Raw genomic sequence first — 17,068 nt, forward strand, 5'->3', positions numbered from 1 at the left:
AAGCATGGCAGACCTGCAGGAATGTGGTGCATGTCAATCTTGGATCAGGCCAAAGCGGGAGGATAGAGAATGTAGGCATATTCCTCATCTAAAAGGAAAATTCCACTCATGTCCAAAATGAGAGGGTGGCAGTCAGTGTGCAAGCGGAGGTTATAACAGCGTTGGCAGGACAATAGGAGGGTCTAGTTGAGGCAGGGGGTTGAAGGAAATGAACATAATGTACCTTTGGATTTTAAAATTACATGAGCCTGGTTTTATCATGATGATATCTTTCTGTACCAAATCATGAGAAAGCAGGCTCTCTCATGCTGTTTTAGGAAAATTAAACTATATCTTGTCTGCTCTGTTCACAAGTGTCTCCTTCACTCAATGCCACAGTCCCCATATTTCCTGTTTTTAGAGTCCCCTGTTTTGTAGTTTAGTTCTTGGAATTTCTGGGTACATCTTTTACAGAAAATTCAGCAACCAAGGGATTGTTTCACGTGCCCTGAAGATGAGTCTGTTTGTCATACAGCTGAGTCCTATCTTGTGTCAGAGGAAAGGTGTGGGCTATTTGGGGGGAAATGGAGTGGTTTGCAGAAGGACAAGGTCTGGGCTGACCAGTTTGGCTCGGTGGATGGAGTGTCGGCCTGCGGATTGAAGGGTCCTGGGTTCGGTTCCAGTCAAGGGCATGTGCCTTGGTTGCGGGCACATTCCCAGTGGGGAGTGTGCAGGAGGCAGCTGATCGATGTTTCTCTCTCATCGATGTTTCTGGCTCTCTGTTCCTCTCCCTTCCTCTCTGTGAAAGATCAATAAAATATATTTTTTAAAAAAGAAAAGAAGGACAAGGTCCTAAGATAATGTGTACTCAGGGGTCTGGGACTTGGGGAACACGTGGCTCAGTGGAGGTGTCACTTAAGAAGTTAAGATGGTAAATTGAGAAAATTGTCCCTATTTAATGGGGAACCTGGGGAGGTTCAATTTTCCCATCTGTATAATGGGATGAGAATATTCATTCAGCTTCATGAAACCTTGTGAATCCCCATGAAGATCCAATGGGTTAGTAGTAGTCAATTAGCTAGAAAGCCAGGAACGCTTTGGAATGTGCTGGGGTGTGGCACAGGGTGAGTGTTTCCCACACCTGTTTCCCCCACTATCAACCCGCTATTGCCCCTAGCACCACCACCATCATCCCCTTTCACTGACGGGTAAGCCCAGAAGTTGGATAACTAGAAGTTGAAATCACACCAGCAGTGAGTGACTGTTACTAGGCCATGGGCTCTCACACTGCCAAGGCGCTGGGACCCACCCCAGTATCTCCTTACCTGGCTTGGAGCTGTGGAAGCTGTGTTCTATGGCCCCACTAATGTGTTCCCAGGTCTCAGGAAGGTGCATGGGCCAGACACGTAGGAAGCGAGGCCTTTACAGTTACACAGGAGCTCCCTGGAGGCTGAATGCTCCAGGGCGAGATTGCTGGGAAGGAAGAAGAAAGGGGATTGCTGAATGCCCCCTCCCTCCCAACCCCAGCAATGGGGACAGGTCCTTGGAGTGGGTGGCCAAACAGTATCTAGCGACCAGAGGGCTGGGGCTGTGTGCTGTGTCCCTTTAATCTGACCCTTCCTGCCAGAGCCTGCCAGCTGCCAGGCCACCTCCCATTTCCTTTTTATGACTTGTTAAATAAGCAGTATGTGGAGGCAGAGGCTATGCAGGCAGTGACGGACCCCTAACCCCACCAGATTCAGAAACAAACCCTTGTGACACAGGAAAGTTCCTATTGGACACTAGCCCCCTGAGCCCTACCCCCACCCCACCCCATCATCCAATCACAGGAGCACCTGCCCAGCATTGTTCCCCAAGGCCCTTCTCAAGGCTTTGCTTGTAGAATGTTCCTACTTACTGGAGACAGATAGGCACTACTGATCCACAGAGGGCCTGGAAGACCAACTCTAAGAACTTGACATTGATGGATTCTGCAAGCCAAGGTGCTGACTGCCCCCTCTCTGCCATCGGACAGAGCAGCCTGTGGGGCTTATAAGGACTGGAGCATTTTGTATGGGTTTATTCTGGTGGCAACTGGAAGCAGAGCTATATTCCTGTTTGTCAACTGACCGCACATTTAAGGCTGGAGCAGTGAACATGGAACAATTGCCTTGCAACGTGAGATGAAGAACACAATATGGGCTTAGGCTCCCACATTCTATTGGTCAATTCCAAGAATTTTATTTGGAATATTTTCAGATCAAGGAAGCTCTTCTTATAGGTGCTGTTTTATACTGATTATTACACAAGAAATTGATTTATAGTATCAAACCACCCAATATACAAAAGTGAGGTCAGAGGGCCTAACCTTGAATTCAGGGGGAAGTCCTTTAAGGCACAGCCTGAAAGAGCAATTTACTAGATGGAATGGTGGATTGCAGCTGTTTTATAATAAGAAGATGCCAGTGCTAGAAAGTTCAGACAATGGTCAGAAGTCCATAACTAGGAACCTAGTGTATGGAGGGGTATGGGGAAGTCAACATCATCGTTCATTTTCCACACATTTGCTGATCCCATTTTACATGCCAGGCACTGTGTTATCTAATGGGGACAAAGATAAAAAAAGTCAGAATCAAAGTTTAAAAAAGAAAATCACTAAAGAAATGCTTTTGACCATGAGGAGAAACTGTTAAACATTCTCTAAGAATAAATGCTTCAAATTATTGAGAGCACAATTTGAGAATCAGATTGGGGATGCCATGTGACATTTAGCTGCTCTCTTTGCAGTTTATATAAACACCTGTCACCATCATTATAATATTTTCACAGTAATAATAATCAAGCACCCAAACTTGACTCTTCTTCCCAAGACAACTGACAAACAACTGGGTATTTCATGCCACTCTTTGTGCAATAGCCATCCCATTATGGCAGCTCTCTGAGTTTTTTCTATGAGTAAGGAAATGCCAAAATATATTTTTTATTTTAAAATATTTACTGGTGAAAGTATTACATATGTCCCCCTATGTCCCTCATTGACCCCCTCCAACCTGACCTTGCCCCAGGCCTTCACCACTCTATTGTCTGTGTCTATGGGTTATAGCAAATGCCAAAATATTGAAAAACTCAACAATTTAAACAGACAGGTACTGTGGTCATCTTCGTATTATCAAGTGTACTAAAAAGACATGAGCTCTCCAGAGCTAAAGTTCTAGTAAACTTAGTCCTGATTATTTGTATATTTTTGATTATTTGGAAAATTTTTAAATCTTATTACTAAAGGAGCTTATTCAAGATAGAATGATCTCTGAGGCTCAGACATTTTTTAGACCTAACACAGAACCTTAGTCAAAGTGAGACCTGAGAATAGTCATTGAGGAAGATTCAATTCAAAATTATCTTGGGCCCTGGCCAGTGTTCTCAGTGGTTAGAACATTGACCCGTGCACTGAAGGGTCTCGGGATTGATTCCAGGTCAGGGGTATGTTACCAGGGTTGCAGGATTGATCAGTCGCCAATGTCAGGGCTCCTGTGGGAGGCAATCAATCGATGTCTCTCTCTCATATCTATGTCTCTCTCTCACCTCCTTCCCTTTCTTTCACTTTCTCTAAAGAAACCAATGGAAAAAATATCCTCAGGTGAGGATCAACAGTTAATTCAACATGACCATGTTCACAGCATTTTATTCTCATTAGCTCCATCAGAAAGTGTCATAATTTAAAAAAATATAAAATATTTTACACTATGCCATTTCCTTTTGGAACTGATCAAAGTAGTTTATTTTGTCTTAGTAGAATGATGTAGTCCCAAATAATTAAGCTATGATTTTTGAGGACATATATGTAGTATAAAATGGATAAACAGGTGAGTAAAGAAGCAGTTTAAATTGGATGAAAAGCCTGGATTGGTGAAAATGCCCAGAGGGGCCAGTAAGGAAAATAAGTTCCAATTCTGATTTTTGTCACTATTTGTCCTTAGGAAATTGCTTAATACTTAGTAGGTTATTTTCCTCTTTAAATCAAAGGAAGTTAATGACAATTATCCTTCAAAGTTCATGAGGTTATTTACATCATAAAATATTAAGAACCATCTGTTCCCCCAATGCCAGCTCCTCTATGAGCCTCATGTCATCAAAGGAAACCCTCCCAGGCTCAGAGCTCCTGAGTGGACCCTGCATAGCTGCTGAGGATGCTGAAAGCAGAATTAACAGTGGACTTTTTTGCAGCCATGCTTCACAGAGCCCCTCACTGCTGCAGCCAGCATGTCCCTCAGGTTCCCCACCCTTGGTCTCCCATTGCAACACACCCAACCGGGTAGCCCCCCTTGGGCCTTCCTGGGTCCTTTTTCGCTTGTGGCATCAAAGTGCAGTGTAAAGGTGGATCCTCTACACGGCTAAGATAAGGAAATGCCTTTCTTTAAACTCCTCTCCCACATTCAGAATAGAAATAAGAAAAGCCTTATTTATTTACTTGCTTGGTTGGTTGGTTGGTTCTTACACAACCTAAAGATGGCATCTGGTTTTCCAATGGTGTGGCCTTGAAGAACTTTGGTGGGCTGGCCCATCCCCTGTCAAACCCGATGGCACAGCCACACCAGCCTCATCTCCCTGCTCTGCAGCTTCTGCCAAAACCCAGCCACTCCCTGGCTTCTCCAAGAGCAGACAGGAGCAGTTTAGTTTAGTTTAGTTTAGTTTAGTTTAGTTTAGTTTAGTTTAGTTTTTTTAAGAGCCATAAAGCACGCCAGAAAATGGAATGCAGGACACAAATGCAAGTTGTCAGTCTGCAACCCCAGGAGAGCCCTCACCAGAACCTAACTATGCAGCAGCCTGATCCTGGACCGCCAACCTGCAGACTGTGGAAGATGCATTTCTGTTGTTTATGAGCCACCTAGGCCATGGTGTTTCCTTTCTTTCTTTTCAGCTGCCCTAACGGAGGAAGAGAGTGTCTCAGTTTCTAAAAAAAAAAAAAAAGCTGCAAATAAAATGGTTGTTTTCTCTTTGCCATGAATCCATTTTCTACTGAAAATAACCAGCAATTTCTCTATTTTTCAAGAGAGGAGAGATGCATGGAGACTACAGAAACACTTTAGGACATTTTGAAGTTAGACAAATTAATTTTAAAATGGTGTGCCTCTTGTCAAAAGGGAGACTTGAAACCTTAAAAAGTGAACTTTGGGCCTTTGCAAAGTTGATAGGGTTCAGTTTTCTGTGCCATTAAAACTCTGTCTGCAGCCACAGGATTCCTGTGGAAGGAAGTGTTACTTCCTGCTCAGCTCCCGGTTCCTTTCTTGTCAGGTTTAGCCCTGCACTGTGGGTCCTGGCCTGAGTAGGAGCCTGGCAAGTAGCAGGCAGAACAGGACCTAGGTGCTCAGCATCATGACTTCCCCAGCCTTTCCACCACCATCCAATGGCGCAACCAGACCAACATTTCAGGCTCCCGCTGTCCAGCACTTGCTCTACCAAGTTCTGAGCTACCAGGCACAGCCACTGCATGGGGCAGAGGAAGTGTCAGACCTCACTAAGATCTCACATTTGAAAAGGAAAGAAAAGTAGTAGCTGGGTTGGACAAAGAGATCCCCAGATCTGACAGTGCCTGTGCCTATGCAGTAGAGAATTCTGGGGCAAAGACTGACCCATAGCCACGTCCTGCTTGGGCAGACACTGGGAGCTCTGCTGAGCTGGGCCTTGGAAGGGCATGGCTTTCTCTCAAAAGCTAACATCGATTCTTGCAGCAGGAAGCTGTCAGCTGGATACTAATTACTGAAAGTGACTCAAGCAAAAATAAAATCTGAATATACCTATAACAAGTACAGTGGTTAAATTAAAATAAAACCCTACAACCAAAGAAAATCCCAGTACCAGATGGCTTCATTGGTGAATTCATTAAAGATTTAAAGAATTAACACCAATACATTGCAGACACTTTTGAAAACCAGGAGAAGAGGAATTGCTTCACCATTCATTCCATGAGATCAGTATTCTTCAAAGATATATCTATACTAATAAAAAGGGTAATATTCTAATTAGACCAGATAGACTGGATGTCTTCTGGACGTCCTTCTGAACAAAGCCACTGTGGTGGGGACCAAGGCAGAGGCAGTTTGGGGCCATCAGGCAGGCAGGCAAAGCAGTTAGGGGAGATCAGGCCAGCAGGGGAGAGCAGTTAGGAGCAATCAGGCTGGCAGGGGAGAGTGGTTAGGGGTGATCAGGCTGGCAGGAGAGCGGCATGTGGCAGGCAGGCAGGCAAGCAGAGGCAGTTAGGGGTGATTAGGTCGGCAGGGGAGAGCAGTTAGGGGTGATCAGGTCAGCAGGGGAGAGCGGTTAGGGGTGATGAGGCTGGCCTGGGAGAGCAGTTAGGGGCATTAGGCAGGCAGGCAGGCAGAGGCAGTTAGGGGTGATCAGGCAGGCAAGGAGAGGGGTTAGGGAGATCAGGCCAGCAGGCGAGAGTGGTTAGGGGCATCAGGCAGGCAGGGGAGAGTGGTTAGGGGTGATCGGGCAGGCAGGTAGGTGAGTGGTTAGGAGCTAGCGGTCCTGGATTTTGAGAGGGATGTTTGACTGCTGGTTTAGGCCTAATCCTGTGGCATCGGGATTGGGCCTAAACCAGCAGTCGGACATCCCCCGAGGGTTCCCAGATTGGAGAGGGTGCAGGCCAGGCTGAGGGACACGCCCCCCCACCATGCACGAATTTCGTGCACCAGGCCTCTAGTTTGTGTATATGAGATTCTGTCCTTTAGTGAATAAAAATGACACATCTTTTTTAGACTGTCCTGCTTTGGTTAAAAAAAACCCACACAAATTAAAACACCTCACTCTCCCTCCTCCCCACTTTATATTAAAAGGCAGGAAAAGTCAATTTAACAACTTTTTAAATTTCTCACATACTTGGAATATTGGATACATTATAGACAAATATCAAGTGTGGACCAAAAAACATTCATGTTACTCCCATCAGATTTAAAAGAAGACATATTTGTGCTTATTTCTGGTATCCATTTGTTTTCTTTGACTATTTAAAAGACTCAATTCAAATTTCCTAGCTTCAGGAAAGGGGCTGTTTTCTTTTGAATGTTCTCCAACTGGTTTTCTTAGCTGTTTACCTTCTGCTGCCTGTTATTTCAGTTGTCTGATTGCTTTCTCTTTCTTTTTCATTCTTGGTTTTCTTTATCTCACAGTCTCTTGATGTTGGCTGAGAAAAGTCGTTTTGTGCTGTGCTTCCTGTTTTGGAGCTTTTGGTCTCATTGTCCTTTGTTTTCTAGGTGACTGTGTTTGAGATTGGCTTATACGCTGCTTTTGTGGTTTCACACTCTGGGTGACTTCTGGTGTGGCTTGAGACCAGGGACTTGTTTTTTGCTCAGAGTTTTTGAGTCTAAAAGTCGTTCCAATATGGGTTCCTCCCTGGGCATTTCACTAACAATTGCTATATAAGTGACCAAGCCCATTAGAAATACTGTGTGAAAATTTCTTCAGGGAAAGGGCACCATAATGCAGAACCTTGTACCTGTTATTAACACATATCCTGGTGGCACATGTAACAGTTACATTGAGCTCCTCCTCACCTGGGCACCAAGAAAAGTATGTAAAATGAGAGGCTACTGTTTTGGAAGTACGTTTTTTTTTTGTGTTTTTTTTTTAACACTCAATACCTTTCTCTATCTTAAATTTTGGATCACATAGCAAGAAACAGCAAGCAAATTTTTGCCTTGAAAAGTGTTTGGCTACAAGGCCAAACTCATCATAAATGGGGTCATTTTAGTCATTGCACCATAGCATTTTCTTCATTTGTTGCAAGTAGAAGAGTGTTTGTCCTCCACAGCAGGAAACTATTGTTTTGTTGTCAACTGTACTAACTACTGTTAACTCACCATCAACTCTTTGATCCTATATCTCTGAATCTGTCCTGGCCCTAGATACTTTTGTGGCTAAAGTTTCATGATGTTATTGAACTTAAGGGTTTCCCGCTTGGGACATTCCATTTAAGAACAAAAAGTGGTTGTCACAAGGTAGTTTATTTCCTTTAGCAAGAAAAAGAGAGGGGGGGATTCACAGCCAAAACTCTCTCTCTCCAAAAGGAGGCATAGCCAGTGCTTTTATACAGTATTTGTTCAATTAGCATTGATTTCTTCTTGGGAGTTGGCTACAATTGTGGTATTGGGTTGGGTTCCTGTGAAGCTCATTCTCCCTGGAGCTATGCTTGCAAAATATTGTGCTACATTTAAACTCTTAGCAAGAATGCATGGCAGTGTGTGGCTTGCTGTGTGCCATCTACACTTTCTAGGCCCCGGATTCCTCCTTTGTCAGAAATAGACAGTCTCTCTTGTTTAAAGATCTCCCAGATCCAATGTGAGTGGATGGAGTAGGAGGCTGTTCACAGCCTTGTAGAAATATGATCCTTGGTGTTGCCAGTGTTCTGTGAGGCTGATTCTCAACTCAGCCAGGATGATATCTCCCCCTGACAAGGCTGCTGCTCTTAGAACTTGTATGAAGAGACTAAATTACACCAGGCTGATCATGCTCACTGGTGAGCGAGGGCTGGCCAAGGGTGAGCAGAGACTGAAGTTGTCCCTTCTTGAGCAAGGTTATTTGTCCTCTGAGTGGAAAAGGAGTGAGTGAATGTTGGGACCAGGGGACAGACATGAGGTGGGGAACATTATCTGCTCTTCCCATAACAAAGGAGATTTGCTTCAGCAATGGGTAGCAAAAAGGGGGGAAATGGGCATGTACCCCTTACTCTGCGATCCTTCAGTGATAGTGTCCTGAGTGTCTTCCATACCCAGAAACGTTCCTATTCAGACGTAGATTTTTGACTTTGGAGGACAATCAACAGGGTCTTTTCTCAGATTCTGATGACGGTTTAGGGAGTCTTGATGCTGCTGATAGGGCATGCAGAAGATATTTCTGTTACCTTTCCATTGGAGTTCCAGCTCAATTCCACTGTGGCCTGAGAACATGGCCCATATGATTTCAATTCTCTTAATTTTGTTGAGATTTGTTTTATGGCTCAGGATATGGCTTGTCTTGGTATATGTGCACCTAAAAAATGTGTCTTCTGCAAATATTAACTTCTACAAATATTAATAGATTCCTTGATTGAGGTATTAATGGAATTCTTCTAGATCCTTACTCATTTTTTATGTAGCTGTTCTGTCAATTGTTATGGGGGTTGTGAAGTCTGTAACTATAATAGTGGATTTTTCTATTTCTCCTTTCAGTTGTCAATTTCTCTTTCACATATTTCCCATCTCTGTTGCTTGGGAAAACACATCTGTCTGCTTGGTAGAGTGACCTATTTATTGCTATATAATGTTCCTCTCTGTCTCTGGTAATTTTCTTTATTCTGAAGTCTAATTTATTTGCTATCAATACAGCCATTTCTTCTTCCTTTTGCATGAGTAATATTTTCATTACTTGCCTTTTCTATCCTTTAATTTTCAACATGTTTCTACCATAATATTTGAAAGGACTTTTCTATAAGCAGCATATGGTTGGTTCATGTGTTTTAATTTACTCTCCCAATCTCTGTCTTTTAACTGATGTGTAGGCAGCAAAGATACTCTCTTCCCTAATGGTCTGGATGGCAGCCATAGTAGGGTGTGCCTGTCCTCTGGAATCCCTGGGTGCTCCTTCCTACATTCCCAATCACCTCAATCACTGTCATTTGGGGATTCTTTGAGCTCCATTCCTATCACACCAAAAAGCAATAATCAAGATGCAGCTTCATTGCTCACACTAGACACTTTGCTATTCTTTTTTTCTCATTTATTTTCATCAGTGACCATCTCCTTCATCAGCAAGAGTTTTCTTGCAAAAAGATATTGACAAGTGGACAAGACCAAAATCAAGATTCCTTATCAGTGCTTCTGCTGGGATCTGTGCAGAACCCTTGGACCACAGTGTCCTTGGCAGCCAAAGGAATGCCAAGTCTCAGCAATTGGCGCTGGCGTTCCTCTTAGTGTTCCCAGAGGTTTCTGGGCAGGGCTTGTAGGCCTCTTGTTCCAATATGTACTCAGCTATTGCAGTTATTTTTCCCTGTTACATGTCTCGTTAGTAATGGGAAGGCATAAAGGACCTGAGAATCTCTGTTTGAGAAGGCACCAGGTGGAGGATACTGTAGGGAAGAGATCTGGAATTACCCAGCAGTATTGAGTTTGTATATGAAGGTGGAGATGCTAAGACAGAGCAAGTGTGGGTGAACAGGTGAGCCATGCTAACCTGGCTCATTTTACCTGGGTTAGAGAGTGAACTCCCCCAGGTCTGTATGGAACTCTTTTACTCACCTTGTACCACCAATTCTTAGTCCACAAAGACCTGTTTGCCCTTTCTTTTGAGATTGAAATAAAAATTTCCAAACCTTCTATTTTTTTAAAATTTACCCCTGAGTTGAAAAGCATACTCTCACCCTATGAGTGTGTCAGCCAGTGAGAAAACTCCTCTTTGGAAATACATTTTCCACAGGGCCTCAGTGGCTCCTAGAGACTCAAGTCTCTGGTTAAAGTTTTCTTGGACTTGTAGAAGACTCTGCATTCACACTGTGAAGGGGTCTGAATGGAGATGGAGGGGGAGGCATCCCTTCCTAGGACAGATGGACAGATCAGTGTCTTGTCTTCTTGTGTGTACTCACCCCAATGTGTGTGTGCACTTGGGTGTGTGGTTTTTGCAGAAGGGGTTAAGAATGACAGAGCAGTGTCTTTGTTCAATGGTCATATAAGCAGATGAACAAACATCTACAAATATTGATTTTTGTTAACACAAGTGAATGTCCAAGGCTTTATTCATGCAATTCAGATTCAATTGAAATAAATGGGTCTGGACTGAGGCTTTGTGTTGGCTCTGGCCCTTGGTCCTCTGAGAAGACCAGGGATGATTCCAGGACCTGGGACAGCAGCCTGAGGTCAGTGGAAAACAGGCAAGAGCAACACTTGTTGGGCTCCAGTAAGAAGAGCTCAGGGAGGGCCAGGTCCCATGGGCAGGTTTGGGGAGAGATGGGAGCGGGAAGGACTTTTGTCTTTGGGTTGGTAGGTTACTGCCAGTGAGGGACACAAGGAAAGCCTGCGGGCCTGGACGCACAGACACCAGGGAAGAGTGTGATTGTCAGGTGATGGTTCCAAGTCCTACTTATATATATTCTGTCACTCAGGACGGACCTCGTCCATGGCCTGAGACCAGCGTCTGGAGAACAGTACACAAAACAAGAACAGGACGCCCAGCAGCATGGCTGTGCGCAACTTCGAAGCCTTCAGCCACCCACACAGCCGGCCCAGCAGCCCGCGCCCTTGTCGCCTCTGCACGGGGCTTGCCAGCCTCTCTGCCACCCGTCTCAGCTGCTCCTCGGGGCTGGAGAAGGCAAGCTCCTGCACCAGGCGATACACATCGTTGGAGTAGGGAACACCCGCGTGTTCCCCCACCAGGCGCTCTACCAGCTCTAGCAGCTCCTGCACCTGGTCCTTCAGTTCCCCACTCATTGCCCGGTTGTCGAAGGCGCACACTCGGCCCCCGCACTGGGCCACCAGAGCCCGCAGAGCACGGTTGTCCGTGTCGCGCACATACTCCTGCAGGGAGCCGCCCGCCAGGTCCTCCTTGCGCGTGAACAGCACGATGGTGCGCTTCACCACGTTGTCTCCAAAAAGGTCCTTGAGCGCGCTCACGGCCTTTTGGTCCTGCGCAGTGAAGCGGCCCAGCTGAGTCACCAGGAGCAGCGCGTGGGGCCCAGGAGCCGACAGCAGGTAGCAGCGGGCTCGCTCGTGGCACCCCGGGTCTGTCTTGGGGACTAGGGAGCTAAAAAGGTCTGGGGTGTCCATGACTTCCACGTGCCACTTGTCCCACTTGCGGCTCCCCACCTCGCAGGTTCTGGTCACTGAAGTGGCTGCGAGTCTGGAGACGAAGCGCTTGTGGCCCAGGATGCTGTTCCCGGTGGCGCTCTTCCCAGCCCCTGTCTTCCCCACCAGGATGAGCCTCAGCCGGGGCTCCTGCAGGGCCTGTGTGGTGTCTTCGGAACCTGGAGGACAAGTCATCTGTGAGCTTCCAAACCTTAAAGCAATGTATCCTGGTTGTCTGGACCTGGAAGCCCTTGGAACAAGAACAACAGTGCCTCAACTCTGCTTTTCCAACCAAAGCCTTATGAACTCAGGAGGATCTTCACCAAGTATCCCTGTCACCCTGGCTTTACCATGTGCACCTGTAGATGCTCAACACCTGGAGGGACTTTCTCTAGGGGAGTCCCCTTCATCATTCCAGGCATGACTTCACCTCCATCATCCCTGGTGGTCCACACTCTGCAGAGCTGTCTTTATTTGAGGCTTCAGTGGCTTCTGCTATACTTCTCCCAGGTTCCAGCCCAGGAAGATGATCAGGAAGGAGCAGTAGCCTGGGGGTGAAGGGCTATCTGGAGTCCAAGACAGTCTGGGTTTGACTCATAGACCCGCTATTGGCCAACTGTGCCACCTTGGAAGGTACTTCATCTACGTAATAAACCTTTGCTCAAAAACGGGAATAACAGTAACAAGTTTCTTCTGGGGTGTTGAGAGGATTGGATGAGATCACCTCCTTCCTTCTTCCTTCTGCCTGCTAATCCTGCTGCCTGTTAATCCTGCTGCCTGCTAATGAGACACCTGTTTAACCCTCCATCCTGGTTCTCTAACATTCTACCTGGTGAGTCACATTCCATCTATTGCATGATCTGGTACCCTCTACACCCTCTTCTGTGGAGATCAGAGTAGGTTTATTATCCTCATTTTATAGTTGGGAAATGAAGGCGTAGTCTAGTCAAGTTCATATCTCTGAAATGGGCAGGGGCAAAGACCAAGCTAAAATGCCTATCTCAGGGCTCTTGCTTTTTCACTCCAGACTCCTCAGAGAGCCTTTTGGGGTTGCCTGTTCAGTTCTGAGTTCAACCATTCCTCTCATTACCCAGAACTCACACCTGGGGGCAAGTATGCAGTGCATGTATTCTTACCATAGGCACTTTCTTCATCTCTTGCCATCCTCCGTCCTCCCATGCTTACCTGAAAGAGTCCCAAACACAATTTGTTCATTCATTCATTCATTCATTCATTCCTCAAATAGGTATAACAACCTACATTATATCAGGCCAAATCCAAAGAGGTAGTGACACCACAGTGACAAACTTGTGGCTCCTGTTTCCCCTGAATGTCAGAATAGAGCAGTGATGGAGAACCTATGACATGTGTGTCAGGGGTGACACGTGAACTCATTTTTTTTGGTTGATTTTTCTTTGTTAAATGACATTTAAATATATAAAATAAATATCAAAAATATAAGTCTTTGTTTTGCTCTGGTTACAAATATCAAAAAATTTCTATATGTGACATGGCACCAGAGTTAAGTTAGGGTTTTTCAAAATGCTGACACGCTGAGCTCAAAAGGTGCACCGTCACTGGAATAGAGGGAAGGACTTTGGAAGGGCCTGGGCTGGGTTTGGACGGATACTGTGAGAGGGTTTGGTGACCTTGGTTTTGCCTTTTCAGGGACGTCAAATGCAAAGGGCAGAGGGGAGATTGTAACATTCTATGTCAGTGAGAAAATTTTAGATATTAAATTTTCCCAGGTAATTCTATGTTAGTGATCAAAGATGTAGATACTACGTCTTTTCAGGAGATTCAGCAGCCTAGGGAGACTTTGGAAAACCATGAGAAGTGGAAAATTTGGCAAGGACAAGGGAAACACTTAGGTAGTTGGCCTGGGAGACAGACAAGAAGAGAATTGGAATTTTTGTTTTGGAATTTGGAGAAGAAACCTATGTTCCAGGTGATCTGCAGCCTCTGACTCTGCTCTCAGGAGTCAAATCACTGTCCTGTCTCAATGTGTTTAAATTTGTTCCGTGTCCTGGAGAGATTGGGACATGTCCCCACAGAAATTCCTGATATCCTGCCCCCAAGCTGAGACTTCTACAAGTAAAGTGGTTCTAGCCAATCAGTCAGTATTTAATACAATCAAACACTCTGTGCTCACCCAGTCCCTGTGCACAGTGCAGTCTGTCCTCAGTCTGCCTCTCCAGCTTCAGGACAATGAAGCCCCTCAATTACATGCTCCCCAGAGCAGAATCTGGCCTTTCCCAGCTGCCTTGTGCCCTCAGGCCTGTGGCTGTTCAGCCTCCCCGACACTTTGTCTGAGTCCTCTCTGTACTTTTCCTTCCATTTAAAATTCTACCTCTTCATGTTGTCCACCTGGTTACCACAGGTTATTGTGTTCTCTCCAGTTGGCACTGCACAAGGAGAAGCAAAGGACAAGGCAGGCTGAATACCTTGTCTCTTGCCGAAAGACTTAGATGATGGGCTGTCCTGGTCCTCAATTCAAAGGTGTTCATGTATCTGCAGGAACTCCCCTCACGCCCAAAGACTTAAGTAATGTTCACTCCCATGCAAATCAACACAATCCCATGACTGAAACCAGAGCAGAAATAGAGATAGAGCTACAGAGGCAGTGAAAAGACAAGACATTTAGCTAATGTAAGGAATTCTGGCTATAGGAGATGAGAAGGTACAGGGAACTCACAATATTATAGGATTCCAGGGAAGGATAAATAGAGAAACTAAGACAGTTAAGTTAAAACAAGGCCAAACAGTGTGGGCAATTTACATCCAGCTTGTAACTCACAAACCATTATCTTTCCCAGCCAAGAACACAAGAGAAAATGGTTAAAAAACCTCCTTAATGAGAGAATGCAGAAAGTGAGGGGGAATGGGAAAATGAACAAAAGGGCGGATTTACTCCCTAAGCAGAGAAGCCAGCAGTCTCAAGGCTTGGCAAGATAAAGTTGCCAGGTGCTTCTCATGAATTCTGGGAAGACCAGAACAAAGTAAAAACAGGAACCTTGAGAATTAATCTGTACCAAAATAGTTAGCAGAGGAATTTAGTCAACAGGTGGGTATATAACACCTCACATCCCCACCCAACTTGCTCTTCAGATTATTTGAGAGCCCTTCTGAGCTTCATAAGCCAGATTTATAGGTTTGCTTGTTTGCTTTTTCAATAAAGGTGCATGCTTTAATAAACTGGCTTTTCACAATGCAGTCAAGATCTCTCACATAAATTCATTCATATGAGAAGACAAAGATCAAGACTGGGAACAGCCCTCTTCCACTGACTCAGGATGCTGTCCGGTAAAACCACTCTGGTGTCTTAGAGAGTTGTCTTTAACAACAGTACCTGTGGGTAACGCCCTCTAGAACTTCCCAAAGAGTTTGGAGTGGGATTTAGAAAGTTCCAGAGAAAGGTCCAGAGAGCAAAATATGGGGTCACAAACACATACTATCATAGAAGAATGGAAAACACATAGGATCTTATATGTTAAACCTCCAAGGGACCAAGTCTATTCATTTAGTCCAGTGTTTCCTAAACATCCTGTTTTGGGGAATTTCCTTCTTTTTGGTCAGCTCCTCCACAACAGCTTGCATGACATGGTTGTGGGTGAGCCACATAGTCAGCCAGCCTGAGAGGAGACTCCATCCATGAATGGGACAATACTATTTAAGACTGAACTATAGCAGGAGAACCAAAATAACTCAAGTTAGGGGCTATCATAGAACACCGTGCTCAGGAGATTTAGGAGACTGCACCACTGGGTCTTACAAAACACCTGCTACATAAGACCACCCCCAAAATTCAGGAGGCATAGCAGTTTGATCTAATACATAGAGACAAACACAAAATGGAGAGACAAAGAAACAACTCCCAAATGAAAGAAAAGGAGGAATTGCCAGAAAAGGAACTAAATGAGATGGAGGCAAGTCAGATAAATACTCCAGAGTAATGGTTATAAGGGTGCTCAAACAATTCAGTGAGAACTACAAGCAATATGAATAATAAAGAAATTAATGAGACTATTAAGGGATTTAATGAGATCTACACCAACATGAAAAGAGAGGTTGAAAGAATAAATGAGAATCAATTGGAAATGAGTAACAACATAACTGAAATAAAGAATACCATGGAGGATTCAACAATAGACTAGAAAAAGCTGAGGACTAAATCAGTGAATTGGCAGAAAAGGTAGAAAAAACACCCATTCAGAGCAGCAAATAAAAAAATATTAAAAAGCAGGAGGAGAGTTTAAGGGGGATTTTGGACAACATGAAACAAACAAACAAAATCCACATAATAGGGGTGCCTGGAGGAGAAAAGGCTGAGCAAGCAATAGAAAACCTGTTTGAAGAAATAATGATAGAAAACTTCCCTGACTTGGGGAAGAAAAAGTCACACAATACAGGAAGCACAGAGAGTCTCAATAAAGATGAACCCAAAAAGACTCAACCAAGGCTAATCATAATTAAAATGGCAACATTAAAGACAAAGAAAGAATCTTAACGATTGCAAGAGAGAGACAGAAAGTTACCTACAAGGGAACTCCCATTAGACTATCAGCTTATTTCTCAATAGAAACACTTCAGGCCAGAAGGGAGTGTCATGAAGTATACAAAATAATAAAAAGCAAGGGACTGAATCCAAGACTACTCTATCCAGCAAGGTTATCATTCAAAATTTAAGTTGAAATTAGGAGTTTAGCAGACAAAAAAATGCCAGTGGAGTTTATTATCATCAAACAAGCAATGCAAGAAATGCTAAAAGGACTGTTGTAAAAAGAAGAAATAGAAAGGGAAAAGGGAACATAGGCATAAAGAATAAAAATGGCAACAAACAAGTGCCTATCAATAATAACATTAAATGTAAATGGATTAAATGCTCCAATAAAAAGACATAGGGTAGCTTAATGGAGAAGACAAGACATATCCTATATAATAAAAGCATAATATGCAAATCGACCAAATGGTGGACCGACCAGTTGCTATGATGTGCACTGACCACCAGGGGCAGACACTCACTGTGGTCAGTGTGCTCCTACAGAGGGAGCGCTGCTCAGCCAGAAGTCAGGCTCATAGCTGGCGAGCACAGTGGCAGTGATGGGAACCTCTCCCGCCTCTGCTGCAGGTGGGTGGTAAGGAGCGATGGGTCCAGGACTGTGAGAGCCCCAGACTACGAGAGGGATGTCTGAATGCTGGCTTAGGCCCGATCCCCCCAGGGGGCATCGGGCCTAAGTTGGCAGGTGGACATTTCCCGAGGGGTCACGGACTGTGAGAGGGCGCAGACTGGGCTTAGGGAC

General features: G+C 44.7%; 1 protein-coding gene across 5 annotated transcripts in view; it reads right to left on the reverse strand.

The window, feature by feature from the left end:
• Window positions 1-10,685: 10,685 nt before the first annotated feature.
• The window catches only part of LOC102254463 (GTPase IMAP family member 1), an 11,978-nt gene continuing 5,595 nt past the window's right edge, over window positions 10,686-17,068 (reverse strand). For all 5 annotated transcript variants that reach the window (XM_005861534.2, XM_014535871.1, XM_005861533.2 and 2 more), the window contains 2 exons: window positions 12,905-12,953; window positions 10,686-11,947 (listed from right to left, as the gene is read on the reverse strand). In XM_005861534.2, coding sequence (XP_005861596.1) covers window positions 11,082-11,947; window positions 12,905-12,947 — 909 coding nt within the window. In that variant the 5' untranslated portion in view covers window positions 12,948-12,953 and the 3' untranslated portion in view covers window positions 10,686-11,081. The remainder of the gene's footprint in view (window positions 11,948-12,904; window positions 12,954-17,068) is intronic.

This window comes from Myotis brandtii, unplaced genomic scaffold (genome assembly GCF_000412655.1).
Source record: "Myotis brandtii unplaced genomic scaffold, ASM41265v1 scaffold1533, whole genome shotgun sequence".
In the NCBI taxonomy this organism is placed as follows: Eukaryota; Metazoa; Chordata; class Mammalia; order Chiroptera; family Vespertilionidae; genus Myotis; species Myotis brandtii.